We start from the raw sequence: 18217 nt of genomic DNA on the forward strand, positions 1-18217 counted from the left end.
CGAACAAGCAGCCACGAAACGGCGCGTGTCACGCTCCTGAGTCGGCCACCAAAAGCGCTGGCGAATAGACGCAAGAGTGCCTCGAACACCGGGATGACCAGCTAACTTGGCAGAGTGAGCCCACTGAAGAACAGCCAGACGAGTGGAAACAGGAACGAAAAGGAGGTTACTAGGACAAGCACGCGGCGACGCAGTGTGCGTGAGTGCTTGCTTAACCTGTCTTTCAATTCCCCAGACTGTCAACCCGACAACACGCCCATAAGGAAGAATCCCCTCGGGATCAGTAGAAGCCACAGAAGAACTACATTTACATTTACTACATTTACATTTACATTTAAGTCATTTAGGCAGACGCTCTTAACAGACGGGATAAGGCATCAGGCTTGGTGTTCTTGCTACCCGGACGGTAAGAAATCACAAACTCGAAACGAGCGAAAAACAACGCCCAACGAGCTTGACGGGCATTAAGTCGTTTGGCAGAACGGATGTACTCAAGGTTCTTATGGTCTGTCCAAACGACAAAAGGAACGGTCGCCCCCTCCAACCACTGTCGCCATTCGCCTAGGGCTAAGCGGATGGCGAGCAGTTCACGGTTACCCACATCATAGTTGCGCTCAGATGGCGACAGGCGATGAGAAAAATAAGCGCAAGGATGAACCTTATCGTCAGACTGGAAGCGCTGGGATAGAATGGCTCCCACGCCTACCTCTGAAGCGTCAACCTCGACAATGAATTGTCTAGTGACGTCAGGAGTAACGAGGATAGGAGCGGACGTAAAACGTTCTTTTAGAAGATCAAAAGCTCCCTGGGCGGAACCGGACCACTTAAAACACGTCTTGACAGAAGTAAGAGCTGTGAGAGGGGCAGCAACTTGACCGAAATTACGAATGAAACGCCGATAGAAATTAGCGAAACCTAAAAAGCGCTGCAACTCGACACGTGACCTTGGAACGGGCCAATCACTGACAGCTTGGACCTTAGCGGAATCCATCTGAATGCCTTCAGCGGAAATAACGGAACCGAGAAAAGTAACGGAGGAGACATGAAAAGAGCACTTCTCAGCCTTTACGTAGAGACAATTCTCTAAAAGGCGCTGTAGAACACGTCGAACGTGCTGAACATGAATCTCGAGTGATGGTGAAAAAATCAGGATATCGTCAAGATAGACAAAAACAAAGATGTTCAGCATGTCTCTCAGAACATCATTAACTAATGCCTGAAAAACAGCTGGCGCATTGGCGAGACCAAACGGCAGAACCCGGTACTCAAAATGCCCTAACGGAGTGTTAAACGCCGTTTTCCACTCGTCCCCCTCTCTGATGCGCACGAGATGGTAAGCGTTACGAAGGTCCAACTTAGTAAAGCACCTGGCTCCCTGCAGAATCTCGAAGGCTGATGACATAAGGGGAAGCGGATAACGATTCTTAACCGTTATGTCATTCAGCCCTCGATAATCCACGCAGGGGCGCAGAGTACCGTCCTTCTTCTTAACAAAAAAGAACCCCGCCCCGGCCGGAGAGGAAGAAGGCACTATGGTACCGGCGTCAAGAGACACAGATAAATAATCCTCGAGAGCCTTACGTTCGGGAGCCGACAGAGAGTATAGTCTACCCCGAGGAGGAGTGGTCCCCGGAAGGAGATCAATACTACAATCATACGACCGGTGAGGAGGAAGGGAGTTGGCTCGGGACCGACTGAAGACCGTGCGCAGATCATGATATTCCTCCGGCACTCCTGTCAAATCGCCAGGTTCCTCCTGAGAAGTGGGGACAGAAGAAATGGGAGGGATGGCAGACATTAAGCACTTCACATGACAAGATACGTTCCAGGATAGGATAGAATTACAAGACCAATTAATAGAAGGATTATGACATACTAGCCAGGGATGACCCAAAACAACAGGTGTAAAAGGTGAACGAAAAATCAAAAAAGAAATAGTCTCACTGTGGTTACCAGATACTGTGAGAGTTAAAGGTAGTGTCTCAAATCTGATACTGGGAAGATGACTACCATCTAAGGCAAACATGGGCGTAGGCTTGTCTAACTGTCTGAAAGGAATGTTATGTTTCCGAACCCATGCTTTGTCCATGAAACAACCCTCAGCCCCAGAGTCAATCAAGGCACTGCATGTAGCACCCGAACCGGTCCAGCGTAGATGGACCGACATAGTAGTACAGGATCTAGATGAAGAGACCTGAGTAGTAGCGCTCACCAGTAGCCCTCCGCTTACTGATGGGCTCTGGCCTCTTACTGGACATGAATTAACAAAATGTCCATCAAATCCGCAATAGAGAGGCACAGGCGGTTGGTGATCCTCCGTTCCCTCTCCTTAGTCGAGATGCGAATCCCTCCCAGCTGCATGGGCTCAGTCTCAGAGCCAGAGGAGGGAGATGGTTGCGATGCGGAGCAGGGAAACACCGTTGATGCGAGCTCTCTTCCACGAGCCTGGTGACGAAGATCTACCCGTCGTTCTATGCGGATGGCGAGAGCAATCAAAGAGTCCACACTGGAAGGAACCTCCCGAGAGAGAATCTCATCCTTGACCACTGTGTGGAGTCCCTCCAGAAAACGAGCGAGCAGCGCCGGCTCGTTCCAGTCACTAGAGGCAGCAAGAGTACGAAACTCTATAGAGTAATCCGTTATGGATCGATCACCTTGGCATAGGGAAGCCAGGGCCCTAGAAGCCTCCCCACCAAAAACAGAACGGTCAAAAACCCGAATCATCTCCTCTTTAAAGTTCTGGTAATTGTTAGAACAATCAGCCCTTGCCTCCCAGATAGCTGTGCCCCACTCTCGGGCCCGGCCAGTAAGGAGTGAAATGACGTAAGCAACCCGAGCTCTCTCACTAGAGTATGTGTTGGGTTGGAGAGAGAACACAATATCACACTGGGTGAGAAAGGAGCGGCACTCCGTGGGCTGCCCGGAGTAGCAAGGTGGGTTATTAACCCTAGGTTCCGGAGGCTCGGCAGGCCAGGAAGTAACAGGTGGCACGAGACGAAGACTCTGGAACTGTCCAGAGAGGTCGGAAACCTGAGCGGCCAGGTTCTCCACGGCATGGCGAGCAGCAGACAATTCCTGCTCGTGTCTGCCGAGCATGGCTCCTTGGATCTTGACGGCAGTGTTACGAGCCTCTGTAGTCGCTGGGTCCATTCCTTGGTCGGATCCTTCTGTTATGCAGGTGAATGAGGACCCAAAAGCGACTTGGCGAAAACAGAGTTTTTAATCCAGTAAGAAACTTTACAAAACAAAAAGCATAATACTACTCGTAAGAACAGACTGGAGACTTGATCGAGAACTGCAGGTTGCCTCGGGAAGGCACTTGAACCTAGCAGACTCAGACACCTGCTCACCACGCAGCATCTGAGGGAAACACGACACGACAGGGCAAAACATAGACACAGCACGGTGAATCATAGATAAGGATCCGACGGGGCAGGAACGGAAAACAAGGAGAGAAATAGGGACTCTAATCAGGGAAAAGGATCGGGAACAGGTGTGGGAAGACTAAATGATTGATTAGGGGAATAGGAACAGCTGGGAGCAGGAACGGAACGATAGAGAGAAGAGAGAGCGAGAGAGTGAGAGAGGGAGGGGGAGAGAGAGGGATAGAAAGAGGGAAAGAACCTAATAAGACCAGCAGAGGGAAACGAATAGAAGGGGAAGCACAGGGACAAGACATGATAATTAATGACAAAACATGACAGAATCTGTCGTTCTGCCCCTGAACAGGCAGTTAACCCACTGTTCCTAGGCCGTCATTGTAAATAAGAACCGGGGGAGAAGGGCCTTGGTCAGGGAGGTGACCAAGAACCCGATGATCACTCTGACAGAGCTCTAGAGTTCCTCTGTGGAGATGAAAGAACCTTCCAGAAGGACAACCTTCTCTGCAGCACTCCAACAATCAGGCCTTTATTGTAGAGTGACCAAACGGTAGTCACTCCTCAGTAAAAGGCACATGACAGCCCACTTGGAGTTTGCCAAAAGGCACTTAAATACTCTCAGACCATGAGAAACAAGATTCTCTGGTCTGATGAAACCAAGATTGAACTCTTGAGGAAACCTGGTACCATCCCCACGTTGAAGGATGGTGGTGGCAGCATCATGCTTTGAGGATGTTTTTCAGCGGCAGGGACTGGGAGACTAGTCAGGATCGAGGGAAAGATGAACAGAGCAAAGTACAGAGAGATCCTTGATGAAGACTTGCTCCAGAGTGCTCAGGTCTCCAGACTGGGGCGAAGGTTCACCTTCCAACAGGACAACGACCCTAAGCACACAGCCAAGATAACGCAGGAGTGGCTTCGGGACAAGTCTCTGAATGTCCTTGAGTGGCCCAGCCAGAGCCCGGACATGAACCCAATCGAACAGCTCTGGAGAGACGTGAAAATTGAGACGATCTGCAGAGAAGAATTGGAGAAACTCTCCAAATACACCTGTGCCAAGCTTGTAGCCAAGAAGACTCAATACCCAAGAAGACTCAATGCTGTAATCGCTGCTAAAAGTGCTTCAACAAAGTACTGAGTAAAGGGTATGAATGTGATGTTTCAGTTTTTATTTTTAATACATTTGAATTTTTAATGGGGCGGCAATACATTGTGGAGTATTGTGTGTAGATTGATGGGGAAACATGTTTTAATCAATTTTAGAATAAGGCTGTAACGTATCAATATGTGTAAAAGTCAAACGGTCTGAATAAATTCAGAAGGCTCTGTATAAACCACAGTAGTTGCAGAGAGTCAAAGATCATATCCCCCAAGAAATGCTGACCTCTAAACATTACAATAACAGGGGAGGTTAGCAGGTCTTGGGGGTATGATCTTTGACCCTCTGTAACTTTCTCACTCAACATTATTCACAATTTATTCTGGATTGTCCGTAATCATGGTAGCATCTGCATGAATGTAGAAGTGTTTAGAAACATATTCTGTTCTTATTTACAATAAAAGTTACTCCAAAATGACACAATACATTTTTTACCATTCACTTCTATTGGGCACAAAATAATCTGAAACACAACTAAAACCAACTGGAAGTGCACTCAACAAGTTTATAGAGTCACAAGCTTGTAGTCATTGCGTGTTAGGAATATGGGACCAAATATGACACTTATGACTACTTTAGTTATAAGAATTTTGACCCTTAACCTTTTTTGATTAAAAAAGTATGACTTTATATTTTTTTCTGAGCAGTTTAATTAGTATAAAATAATATAATTTCAATTTTTTTGGCATATAGCTCAGTATTTGAATAATTTATTTTATAGAGTCATTATTGCTCATCTTAAGGTTTTAAATCATTTCAATCCAGGTCCTCGGCAGTCCTCTATTTTACATAGATTGCAGATATGCCTTTGCGTATCTCTGAGTTAATGATCTAGAACACCTGCATTCTTATACAATGAAATACTGGTTCCCAGTACACCATCCTGATTGCAATAGCTGGTTTGTAGGTGCTAATTAGGCTTGAGATGTGAGTGAGAAGTCCGTAGGACTCATGCATCTAAATTGCCAACCAAGGGAGCCAGCCAGATCTCTGAAGTAATTGTCAAAGCATTTTGAAGGGATGTGCAGAATATATCAGTTAGGGGATAAAACCTTGTTAAATCAATGTCAATTCAACTCCCATGCAAGAGGTGACATAAGTCAAGACCAGCTAATGGTGCTAATTCATAAACAGAATTCCTCTTGGACAGTAGTTCGCAACGCCATGTCATGTAAAATAAAAAACTAAAATGTGTTTGTCGTTACGGATTTTTTTACGAGTTTCCTTTAAAAGGCTCCAGTCCAAGCTGTATGTCCTGTTGTGTGGTCCTGAAAATGGATGATTTCCCTAAAGATTCTCCTTTGGACATTTGACAAATAAGTTTCTCAAAGTGTTCTGCATACCAACATTAGCTAGGAAGGCTATACAGTAGTAGGTGTATACTCTTATGCCAAGGTCAGATCCTGTGCATACGGTTTATCAAACCTTTTCTATATATTTGACATTTCAATCGATGTTCTTATGTATTTTCTCTACTGAATGGGGTCACTGATGTTTACTTTATCAGATACATATTATCTGAGCAGTTAAGGCGGGAGGGAGTCTTCTGTATTTGGGAGTATTCTGTATTTGACTCCCAATGTCTGAGTTTCCTTCTTTCAAATGCAAGGAGAGATTTACTTCACCGACATTTGGACTCTGTTATATTTTCCTTTCCTCTGAAGTTATCTTTTATCAGAGAAAGGAATGTATCTGGGTCCTTCTATGAAATGAGTGCCTTTTGGTAGAATTTGTGCACAAATATGTTATATTAAATCAGGAATGGGAAACTTCAGTCCTTGGGCTTGATTGGTGTCCACTTTTTTTTGCCCCAGCTCCAGCTAACACACCTGACTCCAATAATCAACTAATCATGACCTTCAGTTTAGGACGCAATTAGTTTAATCAGCTTTGTCTGCTAGGGATGTGGAAAAGTGACGCCACTTCAGCCCCTGAGGACTGGATTTAGCCATCCCTGTATTAAATTAAGTGCCCTTTAAAATAGACCACATGGAAAATTCTATAAATCTGTATAAAACAAAAAAAAAATCAACAAAGACTTGCTGAAGTGCCAAAATTATTCCTTTTGACGTGTCCCTCTAAGGATACTCTGTGACTTCTAGGAAGATTTTACCCACTTCACCACAACATTTCTCAGAGTTTTCACCATCATTGTAACTCTCTACTTATTTTGTTGTGTTGACCAAGTCATTTCTGACAATTATTGTTTATTTCATGTGATTAGTGATTCATTTTAAGGTTAAAAAACAACAATCCTGTCTTCTCATTTTAAGGTCAATCCTGTTATGTGAAATAAAACTCCCATTTTAATTGATGGGTTGGTTGTTTAGCAACTAAACCAATGTGGGTGCAACTATGGGGCAAAACAGACAGGGTTGGCTTAGACTGTTGACAACATGTAAACTATATTTAGTCTCTAAATGTTTATTGAAAACATAAATCAATTTGCACAATGAGCAATTGTCTCTCAGATACAAAGTTTCAGTTGTTGGTTAGCTAGCTAGCTAATTTGAGCCATATTAGCATAGACATTACATCAGTCAAATCACCTCAAAACAAGACCTGGTACTTGTGTGCATGGCCAAAGAGCTCTATTTTCATGTCATCCAACAATGTAAATGCCTGGTATTTGCTAAATGGCATTGGCACTTGGATTGGAACCGGTGCTTTGGTCACATGACATGAAAATTTAGCCAGTACCAGGACATTTTGGCCCAAAACATGGTTACCTCTGCCAGGAAGCTGAAACTTGGCCACAAGTGGATCTCCCAGCAAGACAATAACCCAATTAACACTTCAAAATCCACAAAGAAATGGTTAATTGGCCACAAATCATTTTGCGATGGCCATCTTAATCTCCAGACTTGAAAACCCATTGAAAACCCGTGTTTTGAATGGAAGAGGGCAGTTCATATGTGCAGAAAATGGATATCAAGAATCTAGCAGGATTTTGTGTTCTCCAAATATTAAACATTTTTGAAAAAGGCTCAGTGCCATTATCCTCGCAATTGAAGCATTTAAAGGTATTGAAAACAGGGGTGTAAATAATTTTGATCCCTACCATTTTGAGAATGTTTTTTTTATTGTTTACACTTGTTAAACAAAATATAGAAAACAAATAAAAATTCTGAGCAATTTCCCCATTATTTGAACATTCAATATATACTGAACAAAAATATAAATGCATCTGAAGTTACAGTTCATAATAAGGAAATCAGTCAATTGAAATAAATTCAATAGGCCCTAATCTATGGATTTCACATGACTGGACAGGGGCACAGCCATGGGTGGGCCTGGGAGGGCATAGGTCCTCCCACTTGGGAGCCATGCCCGCCCACTGGGGAGCCAGACCCAGACCCAGCCAATCAGAATTAGTTTTCCTACACAAAGGGGCTTTATTACAGACAGAACTACTCCTCAGTTTCATCAGCTGTCCGGGTGGCTGGTCCTGCAGTTGAAGAAGCCAGGACGTGGAGATCCTGGACTGGCATGGTTAAAGTGGTCTGTGGTTGTGAGGTCGGTTGGACGTACGGCCAAATTCTCTAAAACGATGTCAGTATGCCAGTTGCATGCTCCCTCAAAACTTGAGACGTATTGTGTTGGGTTAAAAAGCTGCACATTTTAGAGTGTACTTTTATTCTCCCCAGCACAAGTTGCACCTGTGTAATGATCATGCTGTTTAATCAGGTTCTTGATATGCCACACCTATCAGGTGGATGGATGATCTTGGCAAAGGAGAAATGCTCATTAACAGAGATGTAAACACATTTCTGCACGTCATTTGAAAGAAATAAGCTTTTTATGCCAATGGAAAATGTATGGAATCAGCTCATGGACCAACACTTTACATGTTGTGTTTATATTTTTGTTCAGTATACAGTAATTCAGTATTTGAAATATATATTTTATACAGTCATTTTTGCACATCTTTATTAAGGGTGTCAATAATTCCAGACCCCACTGTACAGTAGATTATTCATTTTTCCTCTTAGTTCCTCCTAAAATTAGATTTACAGGCCTTTCTTGTTCCCTTGCTGTTTTATGATCTGTGCTTCCCTAATACCATAGTGCTGAACACATTGTCCCTGTGCCCCGAAGTTTTCTGTCTGTCACTGTGCCACATATCTAACAAGAGCCATGTGACATACAGCCAAATGAGATTTACTTGTTGTCGGCCAAGGCGTTCCTGCCGCCACTTCCTCCAGGTTTGAAAGAAGTGACATGAAAACCTCTAGAATGAGGCACAAATAGCTGCCACTTCTATCAGCACTTAACGCGTTTCATAATGGTTTCAATTACCTTCAAACAAATGGCAAATGAATGTATACAATTGAGGCACATACTACCGTATTACTCAGTGAAGTGTCACAAAGAAAGGAGATGGATATTGGTCAATGGAGCGCAGAGGAGTGGACTTTCACTTGCAGAGGAAGGACCAGACATTCAGCTACACAAATTAGATTCAGAACATTACACGCAATGACTAACGCCGCGGTCATACACGCAGCATAATGGGCGACGGCATTCTTCCTCGGCTGCATTGAAGATCAAGCAGGCTCTCCCTGGCCTTGCCTTCTCATTAAAGAAAGAGCCAATGCATTTACTCGACAGCTGCTCCATTGTTTATGGCACTGGCACATTTGAACCTCTTTGTTAGAGTGCAACAATCAAACGGCGTTGGGAATTTTGTAACCTAAAAAGTAATGATTTTCCCCAAATGTCCTCAAGGCCAAGGCAATAACCTTAGTTTCCATCATCCAACAAGCAAGCAAACAAAAGTGGTTGTTTGTCCGGTTGCCAGCATTATTCCTCTATTGCACCATGTGAGCCTGTATACAGCAAAGTATGTAGCCTTGTCTAACAGCCAATCGAGACCACAGAGTTAACGGTTCAGATGAATTTCGCCTGTATTTTGGCACACGATGATGACATGACACAATACTATGACCCTGCCCCTTTTCACATCCCACCAAAACTGTTAATCTTGCAGTATCCTAAAAAAAATATATATACTGTATTTTGAGGCGGAGCTCAGTCTTTGGCAGGCCCCATGGCTTATCGGTGTGACATTATAATGTCATATGCTAACCACCGACAGAGTGTGTTACTGATTAACTGTGTCATTCTGTAAAGGGGCCACCTCATAGAGTGACTCAGATTGTTTAGATTGCTCCAGCAACGCACTGGATCATGATGCAATCAAAGTCAGTTAAATATGCCTAAGAAGGGGTCTGGACTCTGAAATGTTTTGTATTGCCGATAATTAAAGGCCTGTTGTGGAGATTTAGTGAGGGAACGTGAGTGAGTCACGTCTGGATGGCCATTCATGGCCTGACCCTTAGGTGGTCTTTGTCTCTCTGCAATAACAACACAACCTCCTACACTGTGACACAGCAGCAAAGCCACATCATCTACAACATACAGTGCATTCGGAAAGTATTCAGACCCCTTTACTTTTTCCACATTTTGTTACGTTACAGCCTTATTCTAAAATGGATTAAATAAATAAAGTCCCCATCAATCGACACACATTACCCCATAGTGACAAAGTGAAACCTGTTTTTTAGAAATGATTGCAAATGTATTAATAATTAAAAACAGAAATACCTTATTTACATAAGCATTCAGACCCTTTGCTATGAGACTCGAAATTGAGCTCCGGTGCATTCTGTTTCCATTGATCATCCTTGAGATGTTTCTACATCTTTATTGGAGTCCACCTGTGGTACATTCAATTGATTTGACATGACTCGGAAAGGTAAACACCTGTCTATATAAGGTCCCACATTTATCATTGCATGGGAGAAGGGCCTTGGTCTGGGCGGTGACCAAGAACCCGATGGTCACTCTGACCGAGCTCCAGAGTTCCTCTGTGGAGATGGGAGAACCTTCCAGAAGGACAACCATCTCTGCAGCACTCCACCAATCAGGCCTTTATGGTAGAGTGACCAGACGGAAGCCACTATTTCAGTAAAAGGCACATGACAGCCCACTTGGAGTTTGCCAAAAGACACTTAAAGGACTCAGACCATGAGAAACAAGATTCTCTGCTATGATGAAACCAAGATTGAACTCTTTGGCCTGCATGTCAAGCATCACGTCTGGAGGAAACCTGGCACACTACGGTGAAGCATGGTGGTGGCAGCATCATGCTGTGGGGATGTTTTCCAGCAGCAGGGACTGGGAGACTAGTCAGGATCGAGGGAAAAATGAATGGGCAAAGTATAGAGAGATCCTTGATGAAAACCCTGCTTCAGAGTGCTCAGGACCACGGACTTGGGTGAAGGTTCACCTTCCAACAGGACAATGACCCTAAGCACACAGTCAAGACAATGCAGATTTGGCTTCGGGACAAGTCTCTGAATGTCCTTGAGTGGCCCAGCCAGAGCCTGAACCCGATCGAACAACTCTGGAGAGACCTGAAAATAGCTGTGCAGCAACGCTCCCCATATAATCTGACAGAGCTTGAGAGGATCTGCAGAGAAGAATGAGAGAAACTTACCAAATACAAATGTGCCAAACTTGTAGCGTCATACCCAAGAAGACTCGAGGCTGTAATCGCTGCCAAAAGTGCTTCAACAAAGTATTGAGTAAATGGTCTGAATACTTATGTAAATGTATTTTTTATTGCAAAAATGTCTTAAGAACATGTTTTTGCTTATTGGGTATTGTGTGTAGATTGATGAGGAAAAAACCCATTTTAATACATTTTAGAATTAGGCTGTGATGTAAAAAAAAAGGAGAAGAAGAAGAAGAAGAAGAAGTCAACAGGTCTGAATGCTTTCCAAATGAACTTTAGCTCTGTTTACTCAGACCTAGTCAGATCCCACGCCAGTGACCCCTCAGTTTACCGAAACTGGGACTGCCTGTGACTGAGAAGGGAGTCAGAGACTGTACATTTTGCATTTAACACTGAAATACATCTCAGCGATGAGTTTTTCATGGACAATGAATTGACGTGCATTTCTTCATATTAAAGCAAAGCACTGCTCAGTGTGCCAGCCTGCTCCCCTGTTGCAGAAGCACTTTTTCTCTGTAGATAATGCAGGGTGATGTCGATAATCTTCAGGTCATTCAGCAAATTTAATTTGCATAATGTGAGACATTAACATTGTTTTCACAGTTCATGTACTCAAATCGTTAAACAGTTGGCTGCCATTTATTTGATGTATTTTTGTCAAAATGTTCTTTTCACACAAAGTTGTGTTTCAACCATTGGTTCCAATGATAATACATCCTAATGCCACTTGCAGACAGCATCAGGGTAATAGGCCATATTTGTTATGAGATCGCGTTGTGATTGCTCTTCTATAAAGATGAATGGCTGTGAGACACTTGAAGACATTGATTACAGAATAGTGTGTCTGACATTTTAACAAACTGGAGCTCCATTAGTTGTATGACCGGTTATTAAACCTCTTCCTTCGGCCTGATGTATAGATTGGTTTGGGTTCGGTCCAACAGAAAGTTTACATGTTGCAGGGGAGGTAAAATAATCCATTCATACGGGCAGGTCATAGAGTAAGACTGGCCTGGTTGTATGAGGGGACGGAACACTGTGATGCTCTTGGTGGTTTTGTTTTACTGCCAAATCCAGATGTCCGGTGATGCAGGCACAGAAAGAGATGGGAGGATGGCGGGAGGGAGGGGGATCGTTATGGAAAATTGCTGTCATGTGTAAACAATTGTTTCTGTAAAAGGTAAAATTTACCCAGAGGAAGGAAGATAAATCTCTCTCTCTTCCCCCCGCCCTCTCTCTTTCTCCTCTGCCCCTCTTATGGGGCCCAGAAAGACATCCACAGGGGCTTTGTATATATCGGGAGTGAGAGATGACGGAAAGGAACCCGCAATGTATCTCCTAGTATTAGACAGAGGCTATGTGTGTGTGTTCTGATGGACAGCACTCATGGGCTTAGTGCATCTCAAATGGCACCCTATTTTGTATACATTGCATTACTTTTGACCAGAGCCCTATGGGTCATAGTAGTACCCTATATTTAACTAGGCAAGTCAGTTAAAAATACATTCTCATTTACAATGACTGCCTACGGAGGAACAGTGGGCCTTCTTCAGGGGAAGAACAACAGATTATTTTTTACCTTGTCAGCTCGGGGATTCGGTCCAGCAACCTTTTGGTTACTGGCCCAATGCTCTAACCACTAAGCTACCTGCCGCCCTGCTATCACTGTATTAACACTCACTTCAATGTTGTCAAAATTCAAAGAGTTCGAACTTACCAATAATGCTTTAAGTGTCTGCTTTCTAATTTTGCTGTGTCACTCACTGCAACTGGCAATAGAAAATGTAAACCTATAGTTCTGGGGTGGGTCACATTACAGCCAGAATAGACTGGCTGTATTATTGTATTTTGGCTGGGTGTGGCACTTCCACCCTAATATTTTCTCTTTTGTTTGGTGGTAAGGTGACACCGGGCAGTAAGGCAGCACAGGGGGACCTGTGTCCTGGAGACACCATCCTGGTCATCAATGGGGACAACACAGAGACCATGACACACATGGAGGCCCAGAACAGGATCAAGGCCTGCATTGGGGAGCTCACACTGGCCATCTGCAGGTATGTCTATATGGGAGTGTGACTGTGGGCTCTATTTGAACAAACATAACGCCATGGTAAATCTATGCGTAGGTTCAGGGCAGACATATTTTTGCTATTATCACTATAATCGGTGCACTTCCTGGTGTTGGCGCAAAAGGGCTGGGTTTTAATGAATAAACAAGGTGTGGGTGAATTAAGGCTTGGCCCCTCACTGGCCAATCAGAACATGCTCCATGGTGAAATATATATACTTTTTTTAACTAGGCAAATTAGTTAAGAACCAATTCTTATTTACAATGACGGCCTACACGTCCCAAACCCGGTCGACGCTGGGCCAGTTGTGCTCCGCCCTATTGGACTCAATCACTGCCGGTTATGATAGAGCCTGGATTCAAACCAGGGTGTCTGTAGTGACACCACTAGCACTGAGATGCAGTGCCTTAGACCGCTGCACCACTCGGGAGCCCAAATATCTGGCTGCTAAAGGTTGTGTATTTATGGTCTTATGTATGGTCTTGAAATCAACTCCATTTCCAATGTTAGTCCGTTATTTTGCTAAATAGGTTCATTTGAACCCATTTGCAGTCCACTTTGTTCTAAGTAATTGCATGGCTTCAATAGCATTCGCACTGATATAGTGGCTATGCCTACTGTTAATTGCATTATGGCTGAGCATGGACATGCCAAACATTGTCAATAAGCAAGGTTAAATTAACTATTGATAAGGCCTAAAAAGATCATTCTAATCTAATTCTATTCAAAACGAAATAACAACTTGTTTTAAATAGGCTATGTCACACTTACAGGCACCATCATTTCTCCCCATAGAGAAATGCATAGATAAAAAGGGAATGTCAGCTCACTGTTTTACTCCTCTCAAACTTGATATTTTAATAAAGCTTTGGTTATTACGATTTATTTCCAAGTGGTCTCAGGAGCCAAACCCTTTATCGACAGTCTTGACTACTTTGCGATTGCATTGGGCAGACAAATAAATGCCTTAATTGAGAGCCTTCATTTTAATCCTCTGTCCAGTGTCTGTGTTCTTTTGCCCATCTTAATATTTTTTTTTATTGGCCAGTCTGAGATATGGCTTTTTCTTTGCAACTCTGCCTAGAAGGCCAGTATCCCGGAGTCGTCTCTTCACTGTTGACGTTGAGACTGGTGTTTTGCGGGTACCATTTAATGAAGCTGCCAGTTGAGTACTTGTGAGGCGTCTGTTTCTCAAACTAGACACTGTAATATACTTGTCCTCTTGCTCAGTTGTGCTCCGGGGCCTCCCGCTCCTCTTTCTATTCTGGTTAGAGTCCGTTTGCACTGTTCTGTGAAGGGAGAAGTACACAGCGCTGTACGAGATCTTCAGTTTCTTGGAAATTTCTTGCATGGAATAGCCTTCATTTCTCAGAACAAGAATAGACTGATGAGTTTCAGAAGAAAGTGCTTTTGTTTCTGGCTATTTTGAGCCTGTAATCGAACCAACAAATGCTGATGCACTCAACTAGTCTGAAGAAGGCCAGTTTGATTGCTTCTTTAATCAGTATGACAGTTTTCAGCTGTGTTTAGCATATTTGCAAAAGGGTTTTCTAAAAATCAAATCAAATCAAATCAAATTTTATTTGTCACATACACATGGTTAGCAGATGTTAATGCGAGTGTAGCGAAATGCTTGTGCTTCTAGTTCCGACAATGCAGTGATAACCAACAAGTAATCTAAATAACAATTCCAAAACTACTGTCTTATACACAGTGTAAGGGGATAAGGAACATGTACATAAGGATATATGAATGAGTGATGGTACAGAGCAGCATACAGTAGATGGTATCGAGTACAGTATATACATATGAGATGAGTGTGTAGACAAAGTAAACAAAGTGGCATAGTTAAAGTGGCTAGTGATACATGTGTTACATAAGGATGCAGTCGATGTTGTAGAGTACAGTACAGTACATATACATATGTATATGAGATGAATAATGTAGGGTAAGTAACATTATATAAGGTAGCATTGTTTAAAGTGGCTAGTGATATATTTACATCATTTCCATCAATTCCCATTATTAAAATGGCTGGAGTTGGGTCAGTGTCAATGACAGTGTGTTGGCAGCAGCCACTCAATGTTAGTGGTGGCTATTTAACAGTCTGATGGCCTTGAGATAGAAGCTGTTTTTCAGTCTCTCGGTCCCAGCTTTGATGCACCTGTACTGACCTCGCCTTCTGGATGATAGCGGGGTGAACAGGCAGTGGTTCGGGTGGTTGATGTCCTTGATGATCTTTATGGCCTTCCTGTAACAACGGGTGGTGTAGGTGTCCTGGAGGGCAGGTAGTTTGCCCCCGGTGATGCGTTGTGCAGTCCTCACTACCCTTGGAGAGCCTTACGGTTGAGGGCGGAGCAGTTGCCGTACCAGGCGGTGATACAGCCCGCCAGGATGCTCTCGATTGTGCATCTGTAGAAGTTTGTGAGTGCTTTTGGTGACAAGCCGAATTTTTCAGCCTCCTGAGGTTGAATAGGCGCTGCTGCGCCTTCTTCACGACGCTGTCAGTGTGAGTGGACCAATTCAGTTTGTCTGTGATGTGTATGCCGAGGAACTTAAAACTAGCTACCCTCTCCACTACTGTTCCATCGATGTGGATAGGGGGTGTTCCCTCTGCTGTTTCCTGAAGTCCACAATCATCTCCTTAGTTTTGTTGACGTTGAGTGTGAGGTTATTTTCCTGACACCACACTCCAAGGGCCCTCACCTCCTCCCTGTAGGCCGTCTCGTCGTTGTTGGTAATCAAGCCTACTACTGTTGTGTCGTCCGCAAACTTGATGATTGAGTTGGAGGCGTGCGTGGCCACGCAGTCGTGGGTGAACAGGGAGTACAGGAGAGGGCTCAGAACGCACCCTTGTGGGGCCCCGTGTTGAGGATCAGCGGGGAGGAGATGTTGTTGCCTACCCTCACCACCTGGGGGCGGCCCGTCAGGAAGTCCAGTACCCAGTTGCACAGGGCAGGGTCGAGACCCAGGGTCTCGAGCTTGATGACGAGCTTGGAGGGTACTATGGTGTTGAATGCCGAGCTGTAGTCGATGAACAGCATTCTCACATAGGTATTCCTCTTGTCCAGGTGGGTTAGGGCAGTGTGCAGTGTGGTTGAGATTGCATCGTCTGTGGACCTATTTGGGCGGTAAGCAAATTGGAGTGGGTCTAGGGTGTCAGGTAGGGTGGAGGTGATATGGTCCTTGACTAGTCTCTCAAAGCACTTCATGATGACGGAAGTGAGTGCTACGGGGCGGTAGTCGTTTAGCTCAGTTACCTTAGCTTTCTTGGGAACAGGAACAATGGTGGCCCTCTTGAAGCATGTGGGAACAGCAGACTGGTATAGGGATTGATTGAATATGTCCGTAAACACACCGGCCAGCTGGTCTGCGCATGCTCGGAGGGCGCGGCTGGGGATGCCGTCTGGGCCTGCAGCCTTGCGAGGGTTAACACGTTTAAATGTCTTACTCACCTCGGCTGCAGTGAAGGAGAGACTGCATGTTTCCGTTGCAGGCCGTGTCAGTGGCACTGTATTGTCCTCAAAGCGGGCAAAAAAGTTATTTAGTCTGCCTGGGAGCAAGACATCCTGGTCCGTGACTGGGCTGGATTTCATCTTGTAGTCCGTGATTGACTGTAGACCCTGCCACATGCCTCTTGTGTCTGAGCCATTGAATTGAGATTCCACTTTGTCTCTGTACTGACGCTTAGCTTGTTTGATAGCCTTACGGAGGGAATAGCTGCACTGTTTGTATTCAGTCATGTTCTAATGATCAATTAGCCTTTTAAAATTATAAACTTGGATTAGCTAACACAACGTGCCATTGGAACACAGGAGTGATGGTTGCCGATAATGGGCCTCTGTATGCATATGTAGATATTCCATTAAAAAATCTGCCGTTTCCAGCTACAGTAGTCATTTACAACATTAACAATGTCTACACTGTATTTCTGATCAATTTGATGTAATTTTCTCTATATATATATATATATATACACTGCTCAAAATAATAAAGGGAACACTTAAACAACACAATGTAATTCCAAGTCAATCACACTTCTGTGAAATCAAACTGTCCACTTAGGAAGCAACACTGATTGACAATACATTTCACATGCTGTTGTGCAAATGGAATAGACAACAGGTGGAAATGATAGGCAATTAGCAAGACACCCCCAATAAAGGAGTGGTTCTGCAGGTGGTGACCACAGACCAATTCTCAGTTCCTATGCTTCCTGGCTGATGTTTTGGTCACTTTTGAATGCTGGCGGTGCTTTCACTCTAGTGGTAGCATGAGACGGAGTCTTACAACCCACACAAGTGGCTCAGGTAGTGCAGCTCATCCAGGATGGCACATCAATGCGAGCTGTGGCAAGAAGGTTTGCTGTGTCTGTCAGCGTAGTGTCCAGAGCATGGAGGCGCTACCAGGAGACATGCCAGTACATCAGGAGACGTGGAAGAGGCCGTAGGAGGGCAACAACCCAGCAGCAGGACCGCTATCTCCGCCTTTGTGCAAGGAGGAGCACTGCCAGAGCCCTGCAAAATGACCTCCAGCAGGCCACAAATGTGCACATGTCTGCTCAAACGGTCAGAAACAGACTCCATGAGGGTGGTATGAGGGCCCGACGTCTACACGTGCAGGACGTTTTTCATTTGCCAGAGAACACCAAGATTGGAAAATTCGCCACTGGCGTCCTGTGCTCTTCACAGAGGAAAGCAGATTCACACTAAGCACATGTGACAGATGTGACAGAGTCTGGAGACGCCGTGGAGAATGTTCTGCTGCCTGCAACATCCTCCAGCATGACCGGTTTAGCGGTGGGTCAGTCATGGTGTGGGGTGGCATTTCTTTGGGGGGCCGCACAGCCCTCCATGTGCTCGCCAGAGGTAGCCTGACTGCCATTAGGCACCGAGATGAGATCCTCAGACCCCTTGTGAGACCATATGCTGGTGCGGTTGGCCCTGGGTTCCTCCTAATGCAAGACAATGCTAGACCTCATGTGGCTGGAGTGTGTCAGCAGTTCCTGCAAGAGGAAGGCATTGATGCTATGGACTGGCCAGTCCGTTCCCCAGACATGAATCCAATTGAGCACCTCTGGGACATCATG

The 18217-nt window shown here is 44.5% G+C and overlaps 1 protein-coding gene across 1 annotated transcript in view; it reads left to right on the forward strand.

The window, feature by feature from the left end:
- Positions 1-18217, forward strand: part of LOC123999941 (PDZ and LIM domain protein 4-like) — a 68161-nt gene that overhangs the window by 13275 nt on the left and 36669 nt on the right. The window contains exon 2 of the mRNA XM_046305988.1: positions 12962-13113. Coding sequence (XP_046161944.1) covers positions 12962-13113 — 152 coding nt within the window. The remainder of the gene's footprint in view (positions 1-12961; positions 13114-18217) is intronic.

Source organism: Oncorhynchus gorbuscha, linkage group LG16, assembly GCF_021184085.1.
Source record: "Oncorhynchus gorbuscha isolate QuinsamMale2020 ecotype Even-year linkage group LG16, OgorEven_v1.0, whole genome shotgun sequence".
Lineage (NCBI taxonomy): Eukaryota > Metazoa > Chordata > Actinopteri > Salmoniformes > Salmonidae > Oncorhynchus > Oncorhynchus gorbuscha.